Here is a 19074-nt window from a genome sequence, read left to right on the forward strand (position 1 = left end):
CTTTCTGCTCACCATTTTGTACGCCCCGTATCCGACATGCCTCACGCAGAGTCCATTTCAAACAGTATTTGTTGGTTGAATGAATGAATGAGCAAACAAATGGGTGAACGGAAGGGTGCTGGGCTGTTGGCTCCCCCAGATCACAGCCCCCAGATGACAGAGCCCAACTCAACTGAGGCCTAAACACAAAGCTATTCTCTCTCAGACAAGGTACAGAGGCCTCTAAGCTGGAAGCTGCTTCAAACCTAATTACTGCTCCTTTCAGCACTAAACGGTACAGAGCGCGGTCACGAAGGAACAGATACACTTCACGGCCACAGTGCAGACAAACTAGGTGCGGGCGAAGCGAGGAAAACCACTGGATGCCCCACCTTGACCCCATTTGTACTGTCTTTTCTGTTGGTCCCAGAGATGCCTGTGTACCCCAGACTCTACAACAGCACTTCTGTAGCAATGTACCTGCCTCTGCCAGAGCCACCACGTTGGCCTGCCCCTTGCCACCAGGTGCCCTCCCTTAGCAAACAGCTGCTTCAACTTTAACCACAAACCAGGACTATTCTTAGAAAAGAAGCCAGTATGTGGTGGAAAAGGGGCTATACACCATTTATGCAATAAAGAAATGTTCCTTTTTACTCAAAGAGCAATTCCACATTCAGCCACACCGGCATTGGTTATGCCATCCCGGGAGGTGCTGGAATCTGGAACCCTCGCACGTGGCAAACGAGGTAGGAGAGATGAGGCGTGGTGTGGCAGGAGGCGTGCTGATGCCCAGACCCCCCTGAGGCCCTAAGGGGCCCCAGCTCCTGAGTGTGACACAGGAGATATAAAGGCAGAGTCCCCGGGGTGCCTCTCCTGCTGCCTGGTGGGCTGCTGCGGCCCAGAGGGATACGGCTGAGCCTCCAACTCATCCCTGGAAAGCACCCAACAGGGTTCTTTCCAGCAGAAGGGACTCTGACAATTAGCAAGGACACGCGGCCCTTTCATTAGGAGCACTTTCCTCAAGGAGCCCGAGACAACCTAACTTAACAACCCCCTGTACTAGTGCCTGAGGACGACTCTGGTCGCAATGGCTGTGGGCAAGGGTGCCAACCACCTCTGCTGGGCCCGGCCGTGCCACAGAGGCCCAACAAGAGACTCAGTCCCGGAGCCCCCAACTCTTCGGTGAGTAGGAGGGGGTGGGAATCACAACACGTGGCCCAAGGAAGTACCTCTCTGGTTTCCGGAGGAGAGCCCCAAACATCTGCTAGATATGGGTTCTATGTACCTAATCAGCTCCATGCTTCAAGAATCTAGACTTGCAGAAACCAAGATGAGATACATGTATGAAATGTGCATGTCGCTAAAAGTCAGATACCAGGATTAGTGGTTATCTGTCCACTGTGAGCTTTGGGACCGTGACCTCACTGGGTCTTGGTCTGTTCATTTCTAAGCCTGAAGCAATCACTTCTGCCTCATCTACCTCACAGGATTTTCCAGCAAGGTCTGACCAAAGGGCTGCACACATGCAAAGGGCTCCCAGCTTGTCCAGAAACTGCCTGGGTGTCCCTCGTATCTAAGACCTGTCCTGCCACAACCAGCCTGTCACTGAGCGGCCATCAGGCTCTTTCATTCATCCACCACCAGCACATGCAGATAAAATACAGAAGTGGATTCCAAGTGTGTGGGCTGGCGTTACGATAGAAAAGCTGACTTCTATCCGAGCCTATTATCCTTCCTCAAGATATAAGCTGGGTCACGTGGCTCTGTGTGGGTCCGAGATAAGAGTGAATCCTACTCAGTGGTCCAGTGGCAAAAGATGGCCACATGCTAATAGCGCAAAACCGGTCACATGATTCATGATGAGGTCACCCATGGATCAGCCACTCCAGAAGTGGGTGGAGTGGGATGGCTTAACCACCCAAAATAGTGTCTTCACGCTGCCAGTTTCTGGGGCCTTCCTGGGAAGGGTACTGATTTCCAGGTTGCCTGATGGGAAACGCCCCACACAGTCCATCGCCTTCAGCGGGCAGAGGTGACTTTGTCGCCGAGAGCTGCCCTGCATTAGCTGGTTACCTAGTAGGTGCTGGGGGAGGAAAGAGCTCACTAACACACTGCTCCCCATATGAAACAAGTCACTCACCCCAATTCTTCACAGAAGGCCACCAGGGCATCAAAGGCCAAGATAGCAGCTTTATCAGATGCTTTGTTCCCTCGCTTTTCCTGGAGACAAGAAATGAACACTTAGCAAAAGTCTTATATAATTGAACTACCCTGCAGCCTAAAAAATGATGAGAGTGAAAAATATCAAATCCCAGGAAAAAAGTCACTTATAAAATGATGTCCCCAAACCTGACCATGCATCAGAATCACCTGGATAATTTATTTTTAAACGTTTATTTACTTTTGAGAGAGACAGAGACAGAGCACAAGCGAGGGAGGGTCAGAGAGAGAGGGGGAGACACAGAATCCAAAGCAGGCTCCGGGCTCTGAGCTGTTGGCACAGAGCCCGATATGGGGCTCAAACCCACAAGAACCATGAGATCATGACCTGAGAAGTTGGTCGATTAGCCACCCAGGTGCCCCTCACCTGGATAATTTTAAAAGACTGACCTGGGGGGGGGGGGGGGNTAAATAAAACATTAAAAAAAATTAAAAAAAAATAAATAAAAGATTGACCTGGGGCCCACACCCAGACTACTGAATTGAACTTTTTGAAACTGGAGCCTTTGGGAGTTTATTTTCAAAAAGCTCCTCAGGTGATTCCCTGCAAAGAACCCAGAGACTGGCATTTGGAAAACACTGTGTAACATGATCCAAAGTTTTTAAAAGATTTTACTTTTAAGTAATCTCTGTACCCAAAGTAGGGCTCAAATTCACAACCCCAAGATCAAGAGTCACAAGCTCTACTGACCTAAGCCGGCCAGGCACCCCAATACAATGCAATTTAATAGGAAATTGAGTGGTAAATACATGCATGAGCGTGCATCCTTAGATTTAAAGGAACCACATATCTCTGTGTATATGGAAGCCTGAATACTAGTGTTATAAGTGATCTTTTTTTAACGTTTATTTATTTTTAGAGAGACAGAGCATGAGTAGGGGAGGGGGTAGAGAGAGAGAGAGAGACAGAATCTGAAGCAGGTTCCAGGCTGAGCTGTCAGCACAGACCCGAGCTCAAAGTCACGAACCGTAAGATCATAACCTGAGCCAAAGTCGGAGCCTTAACAAACTGAGCCACCCAGGCGCCCTGGCAGTGATCTGTTCTGAGTGCTGGAATTATGCATTATTTGCCTTTTTGTACCTATCTGTCAAAGTTTCCTTTCCAAATGTGAAAAATTTTCAAGTAACATAAAAAACCCAGAAAAGTAAAGAAAGTAAAAACAGACATGATATCTGAGATCTACTGACTTTCTGCTTCTGGAAGGTGAACGATCCCCACCTCCCAAATGCACACAAATACAGGTACTTCCTCTCCCATTCTGTCCATCTGTTTCTATCATACTTTCTTCTTAATTTTCCTTCTAGTGAGGAAATGACGGCAACACTGTTCAGAGCTGAACCATTTACATTTTCACATGTCCCATGTCACATATCCTTTCTTGGACAACTTTGTTCCCTGAAATTAATAGCTGTTTTGGTTTTTTGCTTAGATTTTAGTGTATTACTACTTCACCCCCAAATGTTGTGCTATAATGAAAACTTCATGTCAACAGGGTCAAAGATGGTAGGTTCCACTTTTAGTTTTAGAAACGTCCCCCCTGGAGCCTTTTGTCCCCCCTGCTTCGACCTGAACTGCTGTCCCCAAAATCTGGCGCACAGCTGAGGCTGCCCTGCAGTGTCATTCTAGGACATTCCTCTTGCCTTGCTGGGGTCAGATCTCTATCTCAACCTCTCCAATTACTGCCTCTGTGGTGGGGGACATCCCTCAGTAGCTTCTCCGCAGGAGGGAGCTTCTTTTTTTTTTTTTTTTAATGTTTTATTTATTTCTATGAGAGAGAGAGACAGCGTGAGCAGGGGAGGGTCAGAGAGAGAGAGGGAGTCACAGACTGAAACAGGCTCCAGGCTCTGAGCTGGCAGTCAGCACAGAGCCCGACGCGGGGCTCGAACCCACAACCGCGAGATCATGACCTAAGAGAAAGTCGGACGCTTAACCGACTAAGCCACCCAGGTGCCCCTCCACAGGAGGGAGCTTCTTGAAAGCTTCTGTCTGAAAATGTCTTTTTCCCCCCTTAATGTCTAATTATGGTTCAGAAAAAATTGAGCGATTAACTTTTTCTGAAAACATATACTGACTGCGTGCAGACTGCAGTTATTTGGGGACGGGGGGCAGGTGCCGGTAAGTTAAACTATCCTATTTTCTATTCTGAAAATCGTATAAAGTCCCATTTCCCGTCTGATTACAGAGAGGCACGTGTCCAAAAGGGCTGAGAACACACGCATACAACAAGAAAGACAGAAGCTGCAAAGCTAAGGGCATGCAACAGGCTCCAAGAGAAAGTCTCAGAAATACCCAAAGTGGCAACAAGAAACCTGTGGCTGGAACCTGAAGTTCTTTTCAGTGATCTTTGCCTTTTGCTCCGTGTTTAAGGATGCCCACAGACTCGAGGGAATTGAGATGTCCCTTCTGGTCCACAGGCGCTTCTCCATGCAGCTACTCCACTGCCTCGCCTGGAACCCGGCTTCCCATCGTTGTCTGCAGCTCTCAGGTAATCTTCTTGCCTGGTGCCAGTCACTTCTTCGACAAAGCAAGCAAAAGCATTTCTGAGGACATCTTCTGGATCTGTGCCATTTAACTTTTCACCAAACACAGTCAGGAACATGGTGAAATTTATGGGCCCGGGACCCTCATTCATCACGGGGTCCCAGATACTCATCAGTTGGATTTTTCCCCAGGGAGGCAAGCGTATTATGCAAATCTTCCTTGACAAGGAAACCATCTCTGTTCTGATCAATCATGTTCAAGGCCTCTTTGAATTCCTGAATCTGTGACTGGTCAAACACGGTGAACGTGTTGGATGTTGCACACCGGGGGTGCTTCTTGGTAGTCTTGGTGTTTGCCTTTCTGCTTGACATGGTGACAGTTAAATCCTTGCGTAGCCTTGAGAATCCAAGCACTTCTGTAAACCCCTTCGCTGCCATTATCAACACAGTTCTATTCCCAGAGGCCCTAAAAACAAACATTTCTGGCCTCTGCTTAGCAAGCCGGAAGTTGAAAATGTCTTTAACCTGCCTTCACACTAAACTGGCTTGCTGAGTAGGAAATTCTAGGTTGGAAATGGTTTACTTAGAATTGGAAGACACTGCCTCATTGTTTCTCATTTCTGGTATTATGATGGAGAAAACCAGTGCTGTTCTGGCCCCCAGTCCTCCGGATATCACCTCTCAGGAAGCTTTCTGATCTTCTCTTTGTCTCAAATGTTTTAACGATAAGTCTAGTGTGAGTTCCTATAACTCACTGTGTTAAGTTTTAAATAAACACCTTATACCCAATCACCTTACAAAATCTTTTCTTTGTCTAATCTGAATTTCAGATAAAAGGGACAAGTTAATCACGCCCCCTTTGGTCATGACAAAGTACCTTTCTTGGTCCATGCAAGGCCCCTTCCTTCCCAATCCCTACTTGTATTCACCTCCTCTCCCCATTGATTCATTTATTCATCTCTTCACAAAACATTTATTGTGCATTTACTATGTCCCCAGCCCTGACCTGGGCATTACAGATACACAGGAAACGAAAGGTCCCTGCTCTCATGGAACTTACATTTCAAAAGAGCAGATACAGAGTAAGCAAAGCTACAATGCCAAACAGTAATAAATGTATTTTACTTTAAGCAAGTGATTTTTTTTTATTTTTAGTAATAACTTTAGCATTTTACTATTATGTGTAATGTTTTTTAATTTTTAAAAAACTTTACTTAAATCTAACTTAACGTATGGCTTCAGTAGAATTTAGTGATTCATCACTTACACGTAACACCCAGTGCTCATCGCAACAAGTGTCCTCCTTAATGCCTCTCGCCAATATAGCCCATCCCCCCACCCAACACCTCTCCAGCAACCCTGTTTGTTTTCTGTATTTAAGAGTCTCTTATGGTTTTCCTCCCTCTCCGTTTTTCACCTTATTTTCCTCCCCTTCCCCTATGTTCATCTGTTTTGTTTCTTAAATTCCACATAAGAGTGAAATCATATGGTATTTATTTCTCTTATTTTGCTTAGCATAATACACTCTAGTTCCATCCACGTTGTTGTAAATGGCAAGATTTCATTCTTTTTGATTGCTGAGTAATATTCCACTGTATATATAAACACCGCATCTTCTTTATCCATTCATCAGTCAGTGGACATTTGGGCTCTTTCCACACTTCGGCTATTGTTGATAGTGCTGCTGTAAACACTGTGGTGCATGGGAAACATGGTTTGTTGTTGTGGTTTTAAGCAAGACAAGAGCACTCCTGGGCTTCCAGCTATGTCTGTGACCCCACAGTGAGCATGTACTATAATTTCATCACTGCTTGTGGCTGGGTATTTGTTCCTCAGTTTCAGTCCTCATGACCAATGGTACCACACAGGCCCTTGAGCACACGAGCCTGTGCATGGCCACTTTTATTTCAAGTGATTTGGTCCCAGAAATAGGGTATCTGGGGCGAAGGGGACCTGTGTATTACAGAGTAACAGGTACTGCTAGAGTGTTTCCCCCAAGACGGCAACACCCCATTTTTCTCCTGGTGAAGTGCAGGCCCCTCCTGCACATGCCCTCAAGCAACAAGTGTTAGAGCCCTTTCACACGTGTGTCATTTTACTTTAATTTCCATTTACTTGATTACTATTGAATTTGAACATCTCTGGATGCCATTTGGCTGAGTTTTTCTGGGAACTTGCTTTCATATGCTTCGCTTCTTCCTGTTAGTTGGTGAAAGTTCACTCATCCTCAACTTCAACCTCTGGTATATACCCTTTACGGTAACAAGTTTTCCAGATCTGTTTGTCTACGGGCTTTGTTTATTGTATCTTTTGCCACATATATTCTTTTTCATGGGTTCAGGATTTACAGAAGCTGGAGAACTTTAAAACTTTTTTTTTTTTAAAGATAGCTTTCGGAGTTTCTGATTTTCATTATAAAATTATTTCAAGCCTTAGGTTACACACTGGAATAAAGTGTCTTGTAAAATATTGTTTATTTCTTACACGTAGGTCCTTAACTTGTCTTTTATATAAGGTGCCAAATGGGGGACTTTTATTTTATTCCAGAGGGTTGCCAGCACCACCCACTAAACAATTCCTTTGTTTACCATTAAATTAAACTATTGGCTGCATCAAATATTAAACTCTCACATGTTTTGGGACTTATTTCTTTCTTTCATCGTTAAAATTAAAAAAAAATTTATTTAGAGAGAGAGTACACAAATGGGGGAGAGGGGCAGAGGGAGTGAGAGAGAGATCATTTTAAGCAGGCTTCACACTCAGCACAGAGCCTGATGCAGGGCTCGATCCCACAACTCTGAGATCATGACCTGAGCCGAAGTCAAGAGTCAGACACAGGGTACCTGGGTGGCTTAGTTGGTTGAGCATCTGGCTCTTGATTTTGGCTCAGGTCACGATCGTGGGATTGAGCCCTGCATCAGGCTCCCCACTGAACATGAAGCTTGCTTAAGATTCTCTCTCCCTCTGCTCCTCTCCCCTGCTTGCTCGCTCTCTCTATAGGTAGGAAGGAAGGGAGGGAGGGAGGGAGGGAGGGAGGAAAACTACAACAAATTTAAAGGTAAATTTTTTTAAGTTTATTTATTCTGAGAGACAGAGCATGCGAGTGGGAGAGGGGCAAAGAGAGAGGGAGAGAGAAAGAATCCCAAGCAGGCTCTGCACTGTCAGCACTCAAACCCACACGCTGTGAGATCATGACTGGAGCTGCAATCAAGAGTCAGACGCTTAGCCAACTGAGCCACCCAGGCGCCCCATTCTGGGACTTACTTCTAATTCTATTGTCTGTGCTACTACTACCACGTCTACGATGTGGACTTGGTTACAGCTGCACCCCAGCATGTTCTGACACTGGGTTAAGCTCGTCCCCGTCACCATTCTTGCACTTCAGACTTTTCCTGGCTGTTCTCGGGATCTTACTCTTTCACATAAATCCTAAGATTCCACTTCCCAATAGAAGTCTTTTGGGATTTCAACTGGAGCCTCATTTATATGAACTGTGAGGAGAACTGACAGTTTTATGTCTTCTCACTCACTTTTTGTACCTGCTCAGAGTTTGTTTTCTTTCAATGAGATACTAGTTTTCTTCATCTAAATCAGTAGTCCTCCTCCCTGGCTACACATTAAAACCCACTGAGAAACTTTAAAAAAAAAAAAAAAAAAAAGGTTCTCGGAGCGCCTGAGTGGCTCAGTTGGTTAAGCTTCCGACTTCAGCTCAGGTCATGATCTTACAGTTTATGGGTTTGAGCCCCTCATCGGGGTCTGTGCGGACAGCTCAGAGCCTGGAGCCTGCTTCAGATTCTGTGTCTCCCTCTCCCTCTGCCCTTCCCCCACTTGCACTCTCTCTAAGATAAATAAATGCTAAAATAAAACATTTTTTTAAAAAGTTCTCGTTTATGGCCTATAACATTTACTTCTGGATATTTTATAGACTTTATTCTTGGAAGTTTTTTTTTTTTCATTTCCACTCCTAGTTATTCATGGTAATGTGGAGAAAAGCTGGCCTTTCTAAAATACTTCCTTTTCATTCAGCCACTCTGCCAGGTTTTCTTATGAATTCTAATAGATTTCCAGTAGAGTCTGGGGTTTTCTAGGCAGACACCTGTTGACATTTCTACCTGCTGGTATTTTGTCTTCTGTTCTCCTTGTCCCTGTGGGTTTATATATTTTTTGTCCTTTTATTGTCATTTTGGCACTTGGACCCCACAGTTCTCACAAGGAAAAGTCTATATGCATCCATTTGTAGCTTCACAAATTATGCTTTGGGCAACTTGATCCATGTTGATGAATGCAGATTTACTCTGTCATTTTTGACTGCTCTAGATCATTCCACTGTGTGACTAAGCCTACTTATCCAATACCCTACCGAGGAAGAAAGAGTTCATTATGCCGGAGTTGCAGCAGACAGCCCCGTACGTCCCTGTACACATGACAACTTGTCTTCCTAGAGTGGAATTACTGAACCACAGAGCACCAGTATCCCTTCTCGTTACATGTATCACCCGTCTCTCTTCAAAGCAGCCACACCAGTTCATCTTCCAGACATCACGTGTCCCCCTTTCCCCACATCCTCGCCCACAGTAATTATAAAGATGTTGTAGATTTTTGCCAGTGTGATGGGTATAAAGTGACAACTCCTCATCTCTTTTGCATTTCTCTGATTCCTAAGGGAGGTTGAGCAAGTCTGTATACCTTTATTAGATATCTTGGTTCCTTCTTCGGTAAAATTCACACTTTTTGCTCTACAGTTGTCTGCTTTTTACAGATTTACCTGTAGGAATTCTCTAGGTATTTAGTCAATTATGTATATTGCAAATCTCTTCCCCGACAATGGATCATTTTATCACTTTGTTAGTGGTATCTCGTTATACGGAAATTTTTTGTTTGAATTGAGTCAAATAGCTCACGTCCTCTTTGATGGTTTTCTTTTACGATCTTGGCATGCTCTTCCCTTTGTCAAAGAAATAAAACTATTTCTCCCCACTTTTACAGTTTTCTGAACTCTTTAATCCAACCATAACTTACATGTGTATGGTAGAGGAGGTTAAGTATCTGATTTTATCTTTTTCCAGCACCAATTATTCAACAGTTCATCCTTCTCCTGTTGACTTATAATGCCACCTCTGATACATCAACTCACTTATGTACTTGGATCTATTTCTAGGCTCCGTGCAAGACATGTACAACCAGTAAGCAAAATAGCTGAGAACAAAAACAAAGAATGTTCAACAATATGGGAAAATGCTTATGTAACAATACTAATTAAAGCAGGGGCACCGGGGTGGCTCAGTCAGTTAAGCGTCCAACATTAGCTCAGATCATGATCTTGCAGTTTGCGGGTTCGAGCCCTACGCTGAATTCTGTGGTGACAGCTCAGAGCCTGGGGCCTGCTTCAGATTCTGTGTCTCCCCTACTCTCTGCCCTTCCCTTGCTCATGCTGTCTTTCTCGGTTTCTCAATAATAAATAAAAGTTTAAAAAAAAATTTTTTTAAAGCAGGATTGATCTTGACTATGTACAATAATGGACACACAAAAGACTATGCATATAATGAAAAGGTCTAACCTAGCTATTGCAAGCTGGTATTCACCAGTAGACCATTCTAACCGCTATACCTTTTAACCCCAGGAGCACCCCTGTAGCTTACACAAGCTCTACCTGGGTTCAAAAATAAGCTGCATGAAACTGGAGAGTGGGAGGTTTGGATGGAAAGGGTTCAGGCTGCCCAGGACCTACCTGGAGTTTTGCGACTTCCTTCCTGATCAGGAAACTGACTTGGTCCCGGTCGTTCCTGGAGTAATAGAGTCGGCACCAGGAGGGCTTCCCGTCCCTGCCAGCCCGGCCAGACTCTTGGTAGTATCCAGCCATAGACTTGGCAATATTCCAGTGGGCAACAAACCTGTAGGATCCAAAGGGAGGTGCGGCGTGAGCTGTGACAGAAGAGCTGAGGGGAAGAGTAAGCGGCGACCAGGAGCAGGGCGGCTGGCAGCTTCCAGGCAAACGTGGCCAAGACCCCTGCCCCCCATCAGCAGGCCTCTCTGCCAGGAACAGCCCAGGAACTCTGCCACAGCAGAGTTAAGGGGAGCAACTCCAGTACATGAGAAACCAAGAACACTCACAGTCAGAGGCCCAGAGCAAAAAGCACTGGGCTTAAAGCAAAAAGAGTAGGCCACTAACGAGCTGTACAACCTCAAGAAGGTCCTTTTAACCTCTTTGAAGAGAGAAAGGGATGACATTATTAAATACCTACTATTTTATTTATTTAGAGCCAGTTTATCTATTTGTCTCATTTAATTTTACAGTTACTATAAGGTGAGATAACCCTGTTTTATAAACAATGAACTTGAGATTCAGGAAAATTTATACAAGGTGAAATAGCAAGGGGCCAGTAAGGGGTAAGATTTGGGCCTAGGGGTGTCTGACTTCAAAGTTGGTCCCTAACAAGCCACAGCAGACCCAGGGTCCAAACTCAGATTCCAAAGCCTGTGTTCTCTGAAATGTAAGCCCACAGACTCATTCCTCCACTGACCAACTCAGAGTCCCTGTGTCATAATGAGATCATGTATGCAAAAGTGCTCTGTAAATCATACAAAGCATTATTGTTGGTGTTAATCAGAGCAAAGGGCTTTAGGCTGTAGCCCACAATGTCTCCAGAAGATTAGGTGGGGCTAGAGGAAAAGACTTATCAAGAGTTGCCAGGGTGGTGCTAGAAGTCTGGGACTCACCCCACCCTGTCCTCTAGACTGTCAGTAAGCAGTAACAAGGAATGCTGGGAGTGAGACACTGACTTTGATTTCCCACAGGGAGCAGCTTAAGATAGTTCATTCCACCCCCTCACAGGGACCATGTGATGGATGTGAGGGAACAGGCTGAGTTACGGACAGGCCTGATGGGCTGTGTGCTGCCCTCTCCTGGGGGATGACCGAACCCTGCGGTGCAGTCACCTGGGAGTAGGCTGCATAGCACCTGTCACCACACGGGCCATGCACCAGGGCCTCTCTCCTGGGGCCCTAGAAGGAGCCTACGGACTTGATCCTTGAGGGACAGCACTAGGCAACTCACCTGAGCCAGGGAAAGAAAGGCAAGAACCATCACTCACCTGACATTGGCTTTGTCCACACCCATCCCAAAACTAATGGTTGCAACAATGACAGGAACTTTCTCCTCCATCCACTCGTTCTGCACCAATGTTCTTTCAGAAGCCTTCAGCCCTGTAAAGGAGGGGAAGGTGTCGAAGGGAACCCACATCTTCCTCGGGATCTACCTTGGATCTGACCCTGCCCTGGGTTCTGTACACATGCCATGAATCCACCACTTACCTGCTGTGCAGCACACAGCACTCAGTAAGTGTCAAGCCAAGATTCAAATCAAAGTCCACTGGCCTTTAAAACCTGTGCTCTCTCCACAACACCTATAAACACCTGGACTTATAAAATAACTCATCACCTGCTTCTGGGAGGGCTCAGGGTGAGAAAAGGATTTCGGGGGTCATGGTTCTCATTTTAGACCTTATATTTGTGTCTAGACTCCTTTTTGCGGATGTAAGTGAATTGCTTTAACTCTGTCTGGGTATCTGGAAAAAGATGATGGACCATCTGATTATTCAGGATCCTTAAAGAACAAAAAGACCCACTGAGCGGCCTCTGAGAGGGAAGAGGACCACATGGCCCAGGTGCCCCTTACCTGCGTGGTAAGCCTTGGCATTCACACCCCTATTACTGAGCTCTGTCGCCAGCTGCTCACAAGCCTCTCTGGTCCTGCAGTAGACAATGCCGCAGCCAGACAGCGACTGAATGAGGAGACATGGGAAGAGAGTGAGCATTGAGAAGAACTGAACAATCTGCCCATTATATCGTGGACTGCTTTACAAGAAGCCTTTGCTCTGGGGCGCCTGGGTGACTCAGCTGGTTAAGCATCTGACTCTTGACTTCAGCTCAGGTCATGATCTCACAGTTTGAGAGTTCGAGCCCCTCATCGGTCTCTGTGGTGACAGCACAGAGCCTGCTTCACAGAGACAGGGATTCTCTTTCTCTCTCTCTCTCTGCCCTTCCCCTTCTCTCCCTCAAAAATAAATAAATAAACATTAAAAAAAGAAGCTTTCCTCCTTCTCATGTCAGCCTCACAAGCTCCTCTGAGGCAGGCCACCAGCAGGGCTCTGCCACCTTGTAATCAATCAGCACAAAACCCTAACCCATCTATCTCCTCTGCTTCCTGTCCTGAAGCCTTGGAGAGGTCTGCAAAGGCCTCACTCAGGGGCTTGCTGCTCACCTCCCTCAGGAGAATTTCAGGACAAGGGCACTCCATTAGGAGGAATAACGCCACCAGGAAACCAAAGGAACAACTCTCAGAGAGCGAGTTTTAAGAAGCTGCAGCTAGTTCTGGCTAAAGCAGCTAGAAAAATCAAAGGTCCTAGAAAACCAACAACCACCTCTGCACTGCAAGATACCACCCCGCTGCTCTCGGGGCGTCTTGCCCTCCGCCCCCCCAGCCTCAGGGCCCTCACCCCTTTAGCAGTCTTCTGTCCAAGAGCCTTAAGACAGAAGTCCTTCAGGTTCCCATAGGGATCAGAAAGCAGTTCTTTGAACTGCACATCATAGAAGAGGTTGGCCCGGAAGCAGGGCGTCTTGAAGGTGGCAACCGGTTGCTTTAGGTGCAGAGCAGCAAACACATCCTCTTGGACCTGTGGGGTGGCTGTGGCAGTCAGGGCCACACACGGGGCATGTGCCAGGCGGGAACGGAGGGTACCCAGACGCAAGTAGTCAGGACGGAAGTCATGCCCCCACTGGGAAACACAGTGAGCTTCATCCACCACCAGGTAGGAGAGCAGGTGGCGGGCCAGCAGTGAGTTCAGGGTGGGCTGGAAGGAGGCCGAAGCCGCCATCTCCGGTGTGATGTACAGAAGTTTGGTCTGTGGCTTTTCTTGCTCCAGGTCCGTGAGCAGCTCCTTCTTTTCCTGTGCTGAGAGCTTTGAGTTCAGAGAACTCACTCGTACCTTCAGGGCCAGCAAGTGGTCCACCTGGTCCTGAGGGTAGAAGGAAAACAGGCCACAGAGGGGAGGACCCAGTGGTAAATGTCACCTTGGCTCGCTGGGCATTTCCCAGCCATAAATGCCCTCCTCCCAACCTCCAAGGTCTTCCCTGGGCATACAAAAAGTTCAGAAGGTGAAGGGGTTGAGAGCACAGGCTCTGAAGGCAGATGGACCTGGCTCATTCCTGGCTCACTTAATCGCCACATGCTCTTTGGCTGGCTCTTAGCCTCTGAGACTCAGGGTTTTTTTTTTTCCTCTCTCTTGTAAAACTGGTTAAGTATCTAATAGGACAGTTATTAGCATTAAGTGAAATTTTATACTGCAAAGGGTAAGTGAATGCATCTAAGGCATTTAGCACAAAGCCTGAAACCTCATGAAACTCACTAAGCACTGTCACTGTCATTCCGTTTCTCTTCATGGCGGATGGCTCTTAACCACACAGCCACACTTCCTCGTTTCTGATTCGATCAGCCCACCTGCAGGGCTTAAATATAGCCAGAGGTGCAGAGCAGATGCTGACAAGGTCCCAACCACTTTCTATCTTTTTAGCTCTCTACCCATCTGCATCTTCTATCCTGTCAGGAGGGCCCATGTACGTACATGAGAGAGTGAGTGTCTGTGTGTATGCAGATACATTTCCATACTCCTCTGGGTGAAAAGTAAAAAAAAGAAGAGACCTTGGGCCATCAAAATACAGAAAACTCATTCATAACCTGCCAGAGCACTATGCACTAGTGGAGACTCCACATCTGGACAATTCAGAAACCCGATATAGAAAGGGAAATACCAAATAAATGAGATAGGACATTTCCAGCTGGAAAGAACAAAACAAAGCAAAACAAAAACAAAAAAACAAACAAAAAACCAATCCCACCTTCCCCTAAACTTTTTGGGTTACCATCTTCATCCCCCTAAGGCTCACCTGAATCAAAGCAATGAGTGGAGAGACTACAATGGTGATGCCTTTGGCCAACAGAGCAGGGAGCTGATAGCAGAGGGATTTTCCTGCCCCTGTGGGCATGCAAACAAACACATCCTTGTCACCTGAAAAAATAAAAGACAATGATATCTAAATGCTTGCTGCCTTTTATCTTTTTCCTTGCCAAGGCTGTTGAACACTTAATGAGAGTGTAGGAAAAGCACCTAGCAGAGTGGCACGTGGAAAGGTCTCAATATTCCCATCCTTTCCGGGCTAAGGGCAGAGATCGAGAGAGATTTGGAAATGGGCACAAACCATTTCCAGTAACGGCAATGACAACCACAAGGGTGGGAAGTTTGAGTCTGTTGGGTTATGGATGATTGAATTAAGCAACCATGAAAGTTGATTACTTCTAGATGAGTGGGCATACCTGTGGAGATATGGAAGCCACATCATTTAGAAGGCTTTTGCTTATAAGTGTTAAAATATAACTAATATATCGTTGCTACCCTCTCGACAACTTCCATTTGTCTGTATGTATCAGATTTATGGTATTATTACTCCTTCCTTCCCTATTTGGGACCCAGACCACTCCCTCTTCAACAAAGGACTTAGAAAGTCAGTAACTGGATTAAGCCCTTCCTGCCACTCCCACTAATGCCTACACACAAACACCAACTGAAATCTACGAACTGTTTTCAAAGACAATCTGCAGCTCTGGCTATGAAGAACCAGAATGGCTGGGTGATTCTGCCAATAAAAATGCCAGTTTTAAGTGACACGTTTAGAAGATTTCCAACAATAATTATGGACGGGGGGGGCGGGAGGAGGGGTCAGAAGGAGGGTGGTGGCACTCTCCGTGGCAATGCCACGGTACAGCCAGCACATATGTAAATGCAGGTAGTTTGGCAATGTTACCTTTCACTACAGCCATGGTCGCACTCTCCTGTAACGGTGTCTTAAAAGAGTCAAACCCAAAGACCTTCTTCAACGTGCTCCGGACTCGACGTTCAGGGTCAAAAGAAGGGTGGGTGCTCATCTTAGCGACAGACCGTGGCCAAAAGTTAAGGCATATGGTTGCGATGAAAACCCTCTACTCTGCTTTAAAAATACTTATTTTTCTGAGTAAAATTTGCTTTATTACTCTCAAGAAATATATTATTTCCAAGTAACATAGCTCCAGGTGAACAGCCTCAAGCAACCCATTCCCGGGCAATTAACATCTCCACTTTTATGATGAGGAAAATAAAAACACTGAACTATCCCATGCAGCGGTACGGCACAGAGCTAGAAATCAGAGAAGAAACGAGAAGAAACACAAATGTCTTCGGAATATTTTTGAAGATGGAGTTGTTTTTCTAAGACCCACCTTCTCCTTTTATAAGTGCCGCTTTCACGGTCATTCTTCCCGCCAGAACCCCGACCCCTTCTTCCCACCTCCTGGAGGAGAGCTCATCGCTTTTCCTCCTCTAAACCCCAGTTCGCTCTTTTCTCCCTTCCCCAGCCGAAGCCTCCCTCTCTTCACCCCAAGATATCAGAGCTGGTCGCGGGCCACCCGAAAGCGAAGGACTCTTGCCGGGACGCTGCTGCCCGCTGGTTGGGAACTAGTCGAAGACCCCCATAAACCACCCCAAACTCTGAGAAGCCAAAAAAATTGAGAATTCAGTTATCAGGTAAAACCCACACAACCTTACATCCGTCGCGCAGTGATGATGTCACGGGAGCCCGGTAGGAGGGGCGGGGCCAGACCCAGAAACGGCCGTTTTGATTGGTTTCCGGGCAGGAACCGGCGCGGGTTCTTCTGGGATAGAAAAAAGTCGCCTTTCCGCACGGAAGTCGGCTTCTTTGAGTCAGAAGAGTGAGGCGCGCTGGGGTTATGGGAGTAAGATGGCGGGGAAGAAGAATGTTCTGTCGTCCCTGGCAGTTTACGCGGAAGATTCAGAGCCCGAGTCCGACGGCGAAGCTGGCGTCGAGACGGCGGGCAGCGCGGCTGGTGAGGCCCGAGTAGGGAGCTGGAAGGGGAGAATGAGGTGTCTGCTCGGAAAGCTGCTCCCCTAGCAGAGCGGGAGGGAAAGAGATGGTCATTGTGCCCCAGGTATCGGGCCCCGGAGCCCCGAAGCGCCATCGAGGCCCTGATTGGGACAGAGTAGACGCTCTGGAGTAAGAATGGACCATCTCCTTCCGTTGATTCGGTTATTCTGCGGTAACTTATTGAAAGTCTTCTCCATGCCGAGCATCCGTGCTGGGCTTAGGGATGGGCGAAAGATGGAAAGGATCCAAAGCTACCGATCCACTAGCTGTTCCCTCCCGGCTCGTTGTGTAATGGGAAGAACGTACGTGGAGGGTGGTAAAGGTTGTGTCATGTTAAGTCTATAACTATGCATTAGGAATGTGCACTAGACGCATCTTGGAATTTTTTTTCTTTGTTTTTTTTGTTTGTTTGTTTTTATTTTTGAGACAGAGAGAGACAGAGCACGAGTTGGGGAGNGAGCTAGGTGTCAGCACAGAGCCCGACGCAGGGCTCGAACCCACAAACCATGAGATCATGACCTGAGCCGAAGTCGGACGCCTAACCGACTGAGCCACCCAGGCACCCCGTCTTGGAACTTTCTTTTTTTTTTAAATGTTTATTTATTTCTAGGAGACAGAGAGACAGCGTGAGCAGGGGAGGGTCAGAGAGAGAGGGAGTCACAGACTGAAACAGGCTCCAGGCTCTGAGCTGGCAGTCAGCACAGAGCCTGACGCGGGGCTCGCACCCACGAACCGTGAGATCATGACCTAAGCGAAAGTCGGACGCTTAACCAACTAAGCCACCCAGGCACCCCCGTCTTGGAACTTTTAAAAATATATGTATCTGGTCTGGCTGGCAAGAAAGTAATTTGTAGATTTGGGGTAAGATCTGGGCATTTTGTAGCTTTTTAATGTTCTTCAGTGATTCCAGTACTTTGTAGGCTGTTAAAGCCCATCATTTTGTTGCCCTACTCAGGTTTAGATTCACAATGTTAGGAATTGGGAACAGATTTCTTTGGCATCATAGAGAGGGCAGCAAGTTACGGAACAGATCTGGGCCTTCCTTTCTGCATCTGGAGGTTAGCTACTCCCAGTTTTGTGTGACCCAGTCAAGAGGTTCTCTGGTGGTTTCCCAGTAATTGTAGCATTTGTAATTTTGTTGTTGTTTGTTTTGGTTTAAGCATAGAAGAAGATTTTTCTTCTCAAGTAGATATGATTGGGAATCCCTCTGAGTGCCCCCAGTTAAAGTTCCTGTTCCTAAAAGAGAGCACAAAAGTGAGGGCAACAGAGCCTTCATCTTGTATAAGAAGACAAGTTTTGGGGCGCCTGAGTGACTCAGTAGGTTAAGTGACTGACTTTGGCTCAGGTCATTATCTTGCAGTTTGTGAGTTTGAACCCCACGTCTGGCTCTGCTGACAGCTCAGAGCCTGGAGCCTGCTTCAGATTCTGTGTCTCCTTCTCTCTCTTCCCCTTCCCCACTTGTGCTCTGTCTCTGTCTCTCAAAAATAAATACATGTTAAAAAAAAAAACTTTTTTTAAAAAAGGAGAAGACAAGTTCTGATGCCTCTGATACAAGGTAGATGCATATATCAAAAAAAAAAGGTTTTCTGGGCCTCTGAGTGGCTCAGTCAATTAAGCATCCACTCTTGATTTCGGCTCAGGTCAAAATATCAGGGTCATAAGCTTGAGTCCTGTGTAAGCTTAAGATTCTCTCTCTCTCCTTCTACCCCTCCCCTGCTCTCTCTCCCTAAAATAAAATAAAATAAATTTTAAAAAATAAAGAGGTTTTTTTCAACAACGTGCAGCAATAGTTCAAAGAAGAGAAGCCTTCAGTTGGCATACTAGGAAGATTAGAAGCTTAAGAGAAAGGATTTAGTGTTTAGTTTTCTTCCATGTTTTTTAATGATTTTATCCACTAAATTGTGCTCTTTCAAAAGGCAGGTTCTGGGCTTATAGTCATGCGAGATTTAGGCTCCCCTTTGATCTTCAGAGATAGTTCTAGCCATTCAAACCACTGAAAGGTGGTCTTTTATTTTTGAACGCATTTATTCATTTTCCTTTTTCCCTCTGTTTCAGAAGAGAAAGGTGGATTAGTATCTGAAGCCTACGGAGAGGATGACTTTTCTCGCCTCGGAGGTGATGAAGATGGTTACGAAGAAGAGGAGGACGAGAACAGCAAACAGTCGGTAAGTAAGTCTGTTCCCAAATCCACAGTTGTTCAAAGCACCATTTCATTTGTCAGAAACCTTCTGAACTGTGCCAACAGTGTTCCATTCCATGGCCAACGTCATTTCCCCCTCTTCCCCCCTCTTTTTGTTTGGTATCAGTTGAGGAAACTGGATTGGATATCAGTAGTTCTCTTTGAAAATGAAATTTATTTTCATTTGCACCATCTCGTACTAACTTCTGAATTGAAATGGGGGGGGGGGGGGAGGGGTCCAAACA

The 19074-nt window shown here is 46.1% G+C and overlaps 2 protein-coding genes and 1 pseudogene across 5 annotated transcripts in view; 1 reads left to right on the plus strand and 2 right to left on the minus strand.

Moving 5' to 3' along the window:
* The window catches only part of RECQL5 (RecQ like helicase 5), a 36027-nt gene extending 19715 nt beyond the window's left edge, over nucleotides 1–16312 (minus strand). The window contains exons 1-7 of one of the 2 annotated variants that reach the window (XM_077754566.1): nucleotides 15989–16312; nucleotides 14623–14744; nucleotides 13176–13694; nucleotides 12356–12461; nucleotides 11772–11883; nucleotides 10409–10571; nucleotides 2120–2199 (exon numbers count right to left, since the gene is read on the minus strand). In XM_077754566.1, coding sequence (XP_077610692.1) covers nucleotides 2120–2199; nucleotides 10409–10571; nucleotides 11772–11883; nucleotides 12356–12461; nucleotides 13176–13694; nucleotides 14623–14744; nucleotides 15989–16022 — 1136 coding nt within the window. In that variant the 5' untranslated portion in view covers nucleotides 16023–16312. The other variant, XM_077754559.1, reaches the window with a different exon arrangement.
* On the minus strand, nucleotides 4535–5052 carry LOC144223110 (myosin regulatory light polypeptide 9 pseudogene; annotated as a pseudogene).
* Nucleotides 16313–16453: 141 nt separating the features above from the next.
* Nucleotides 16454–19074, plus strand: part of SAP30BP (SAP30 binding protein) — a 36714-nt gene continuing 34093 nt past the window's right edge. For all 3 annotated transcript variants that reach the window (XM_077754572.1, XM_077754578.1, XM_077754584.1), the window contains exons 1-2: nucleotides 16454–16612; nucleotides 18706–18815. In XM_077754572.1, the coding sequence (XP_077610698.1) occupies nucleotides 16507–16612; nucleotides 18706–18815 (216 nt within the window). In that variant the 5' untranslated portion in view covers nucleotides 16454–16506. The remainder of the gene's footprint in view (nucleotides 16613–18705; nucleotides 18816–19074) is intronic.

The sequence above is a fragment of the Crocuta crocuta genome, unplaced genomic scaffold (genome assembly GCF_008692635.1).
Source record: "Crocuta crocuta isolate KB4526 unplaced genomic scaffold, BGI_CrCroc_1.0 scaffold50, whole genome shotgun sequence".
Lineage (NCBI taxonomy): Eukaryota > Metazoa > Chordata > Mammalia > Carnivora > Hyaenidae > Crocuta > Crocuta crocuta.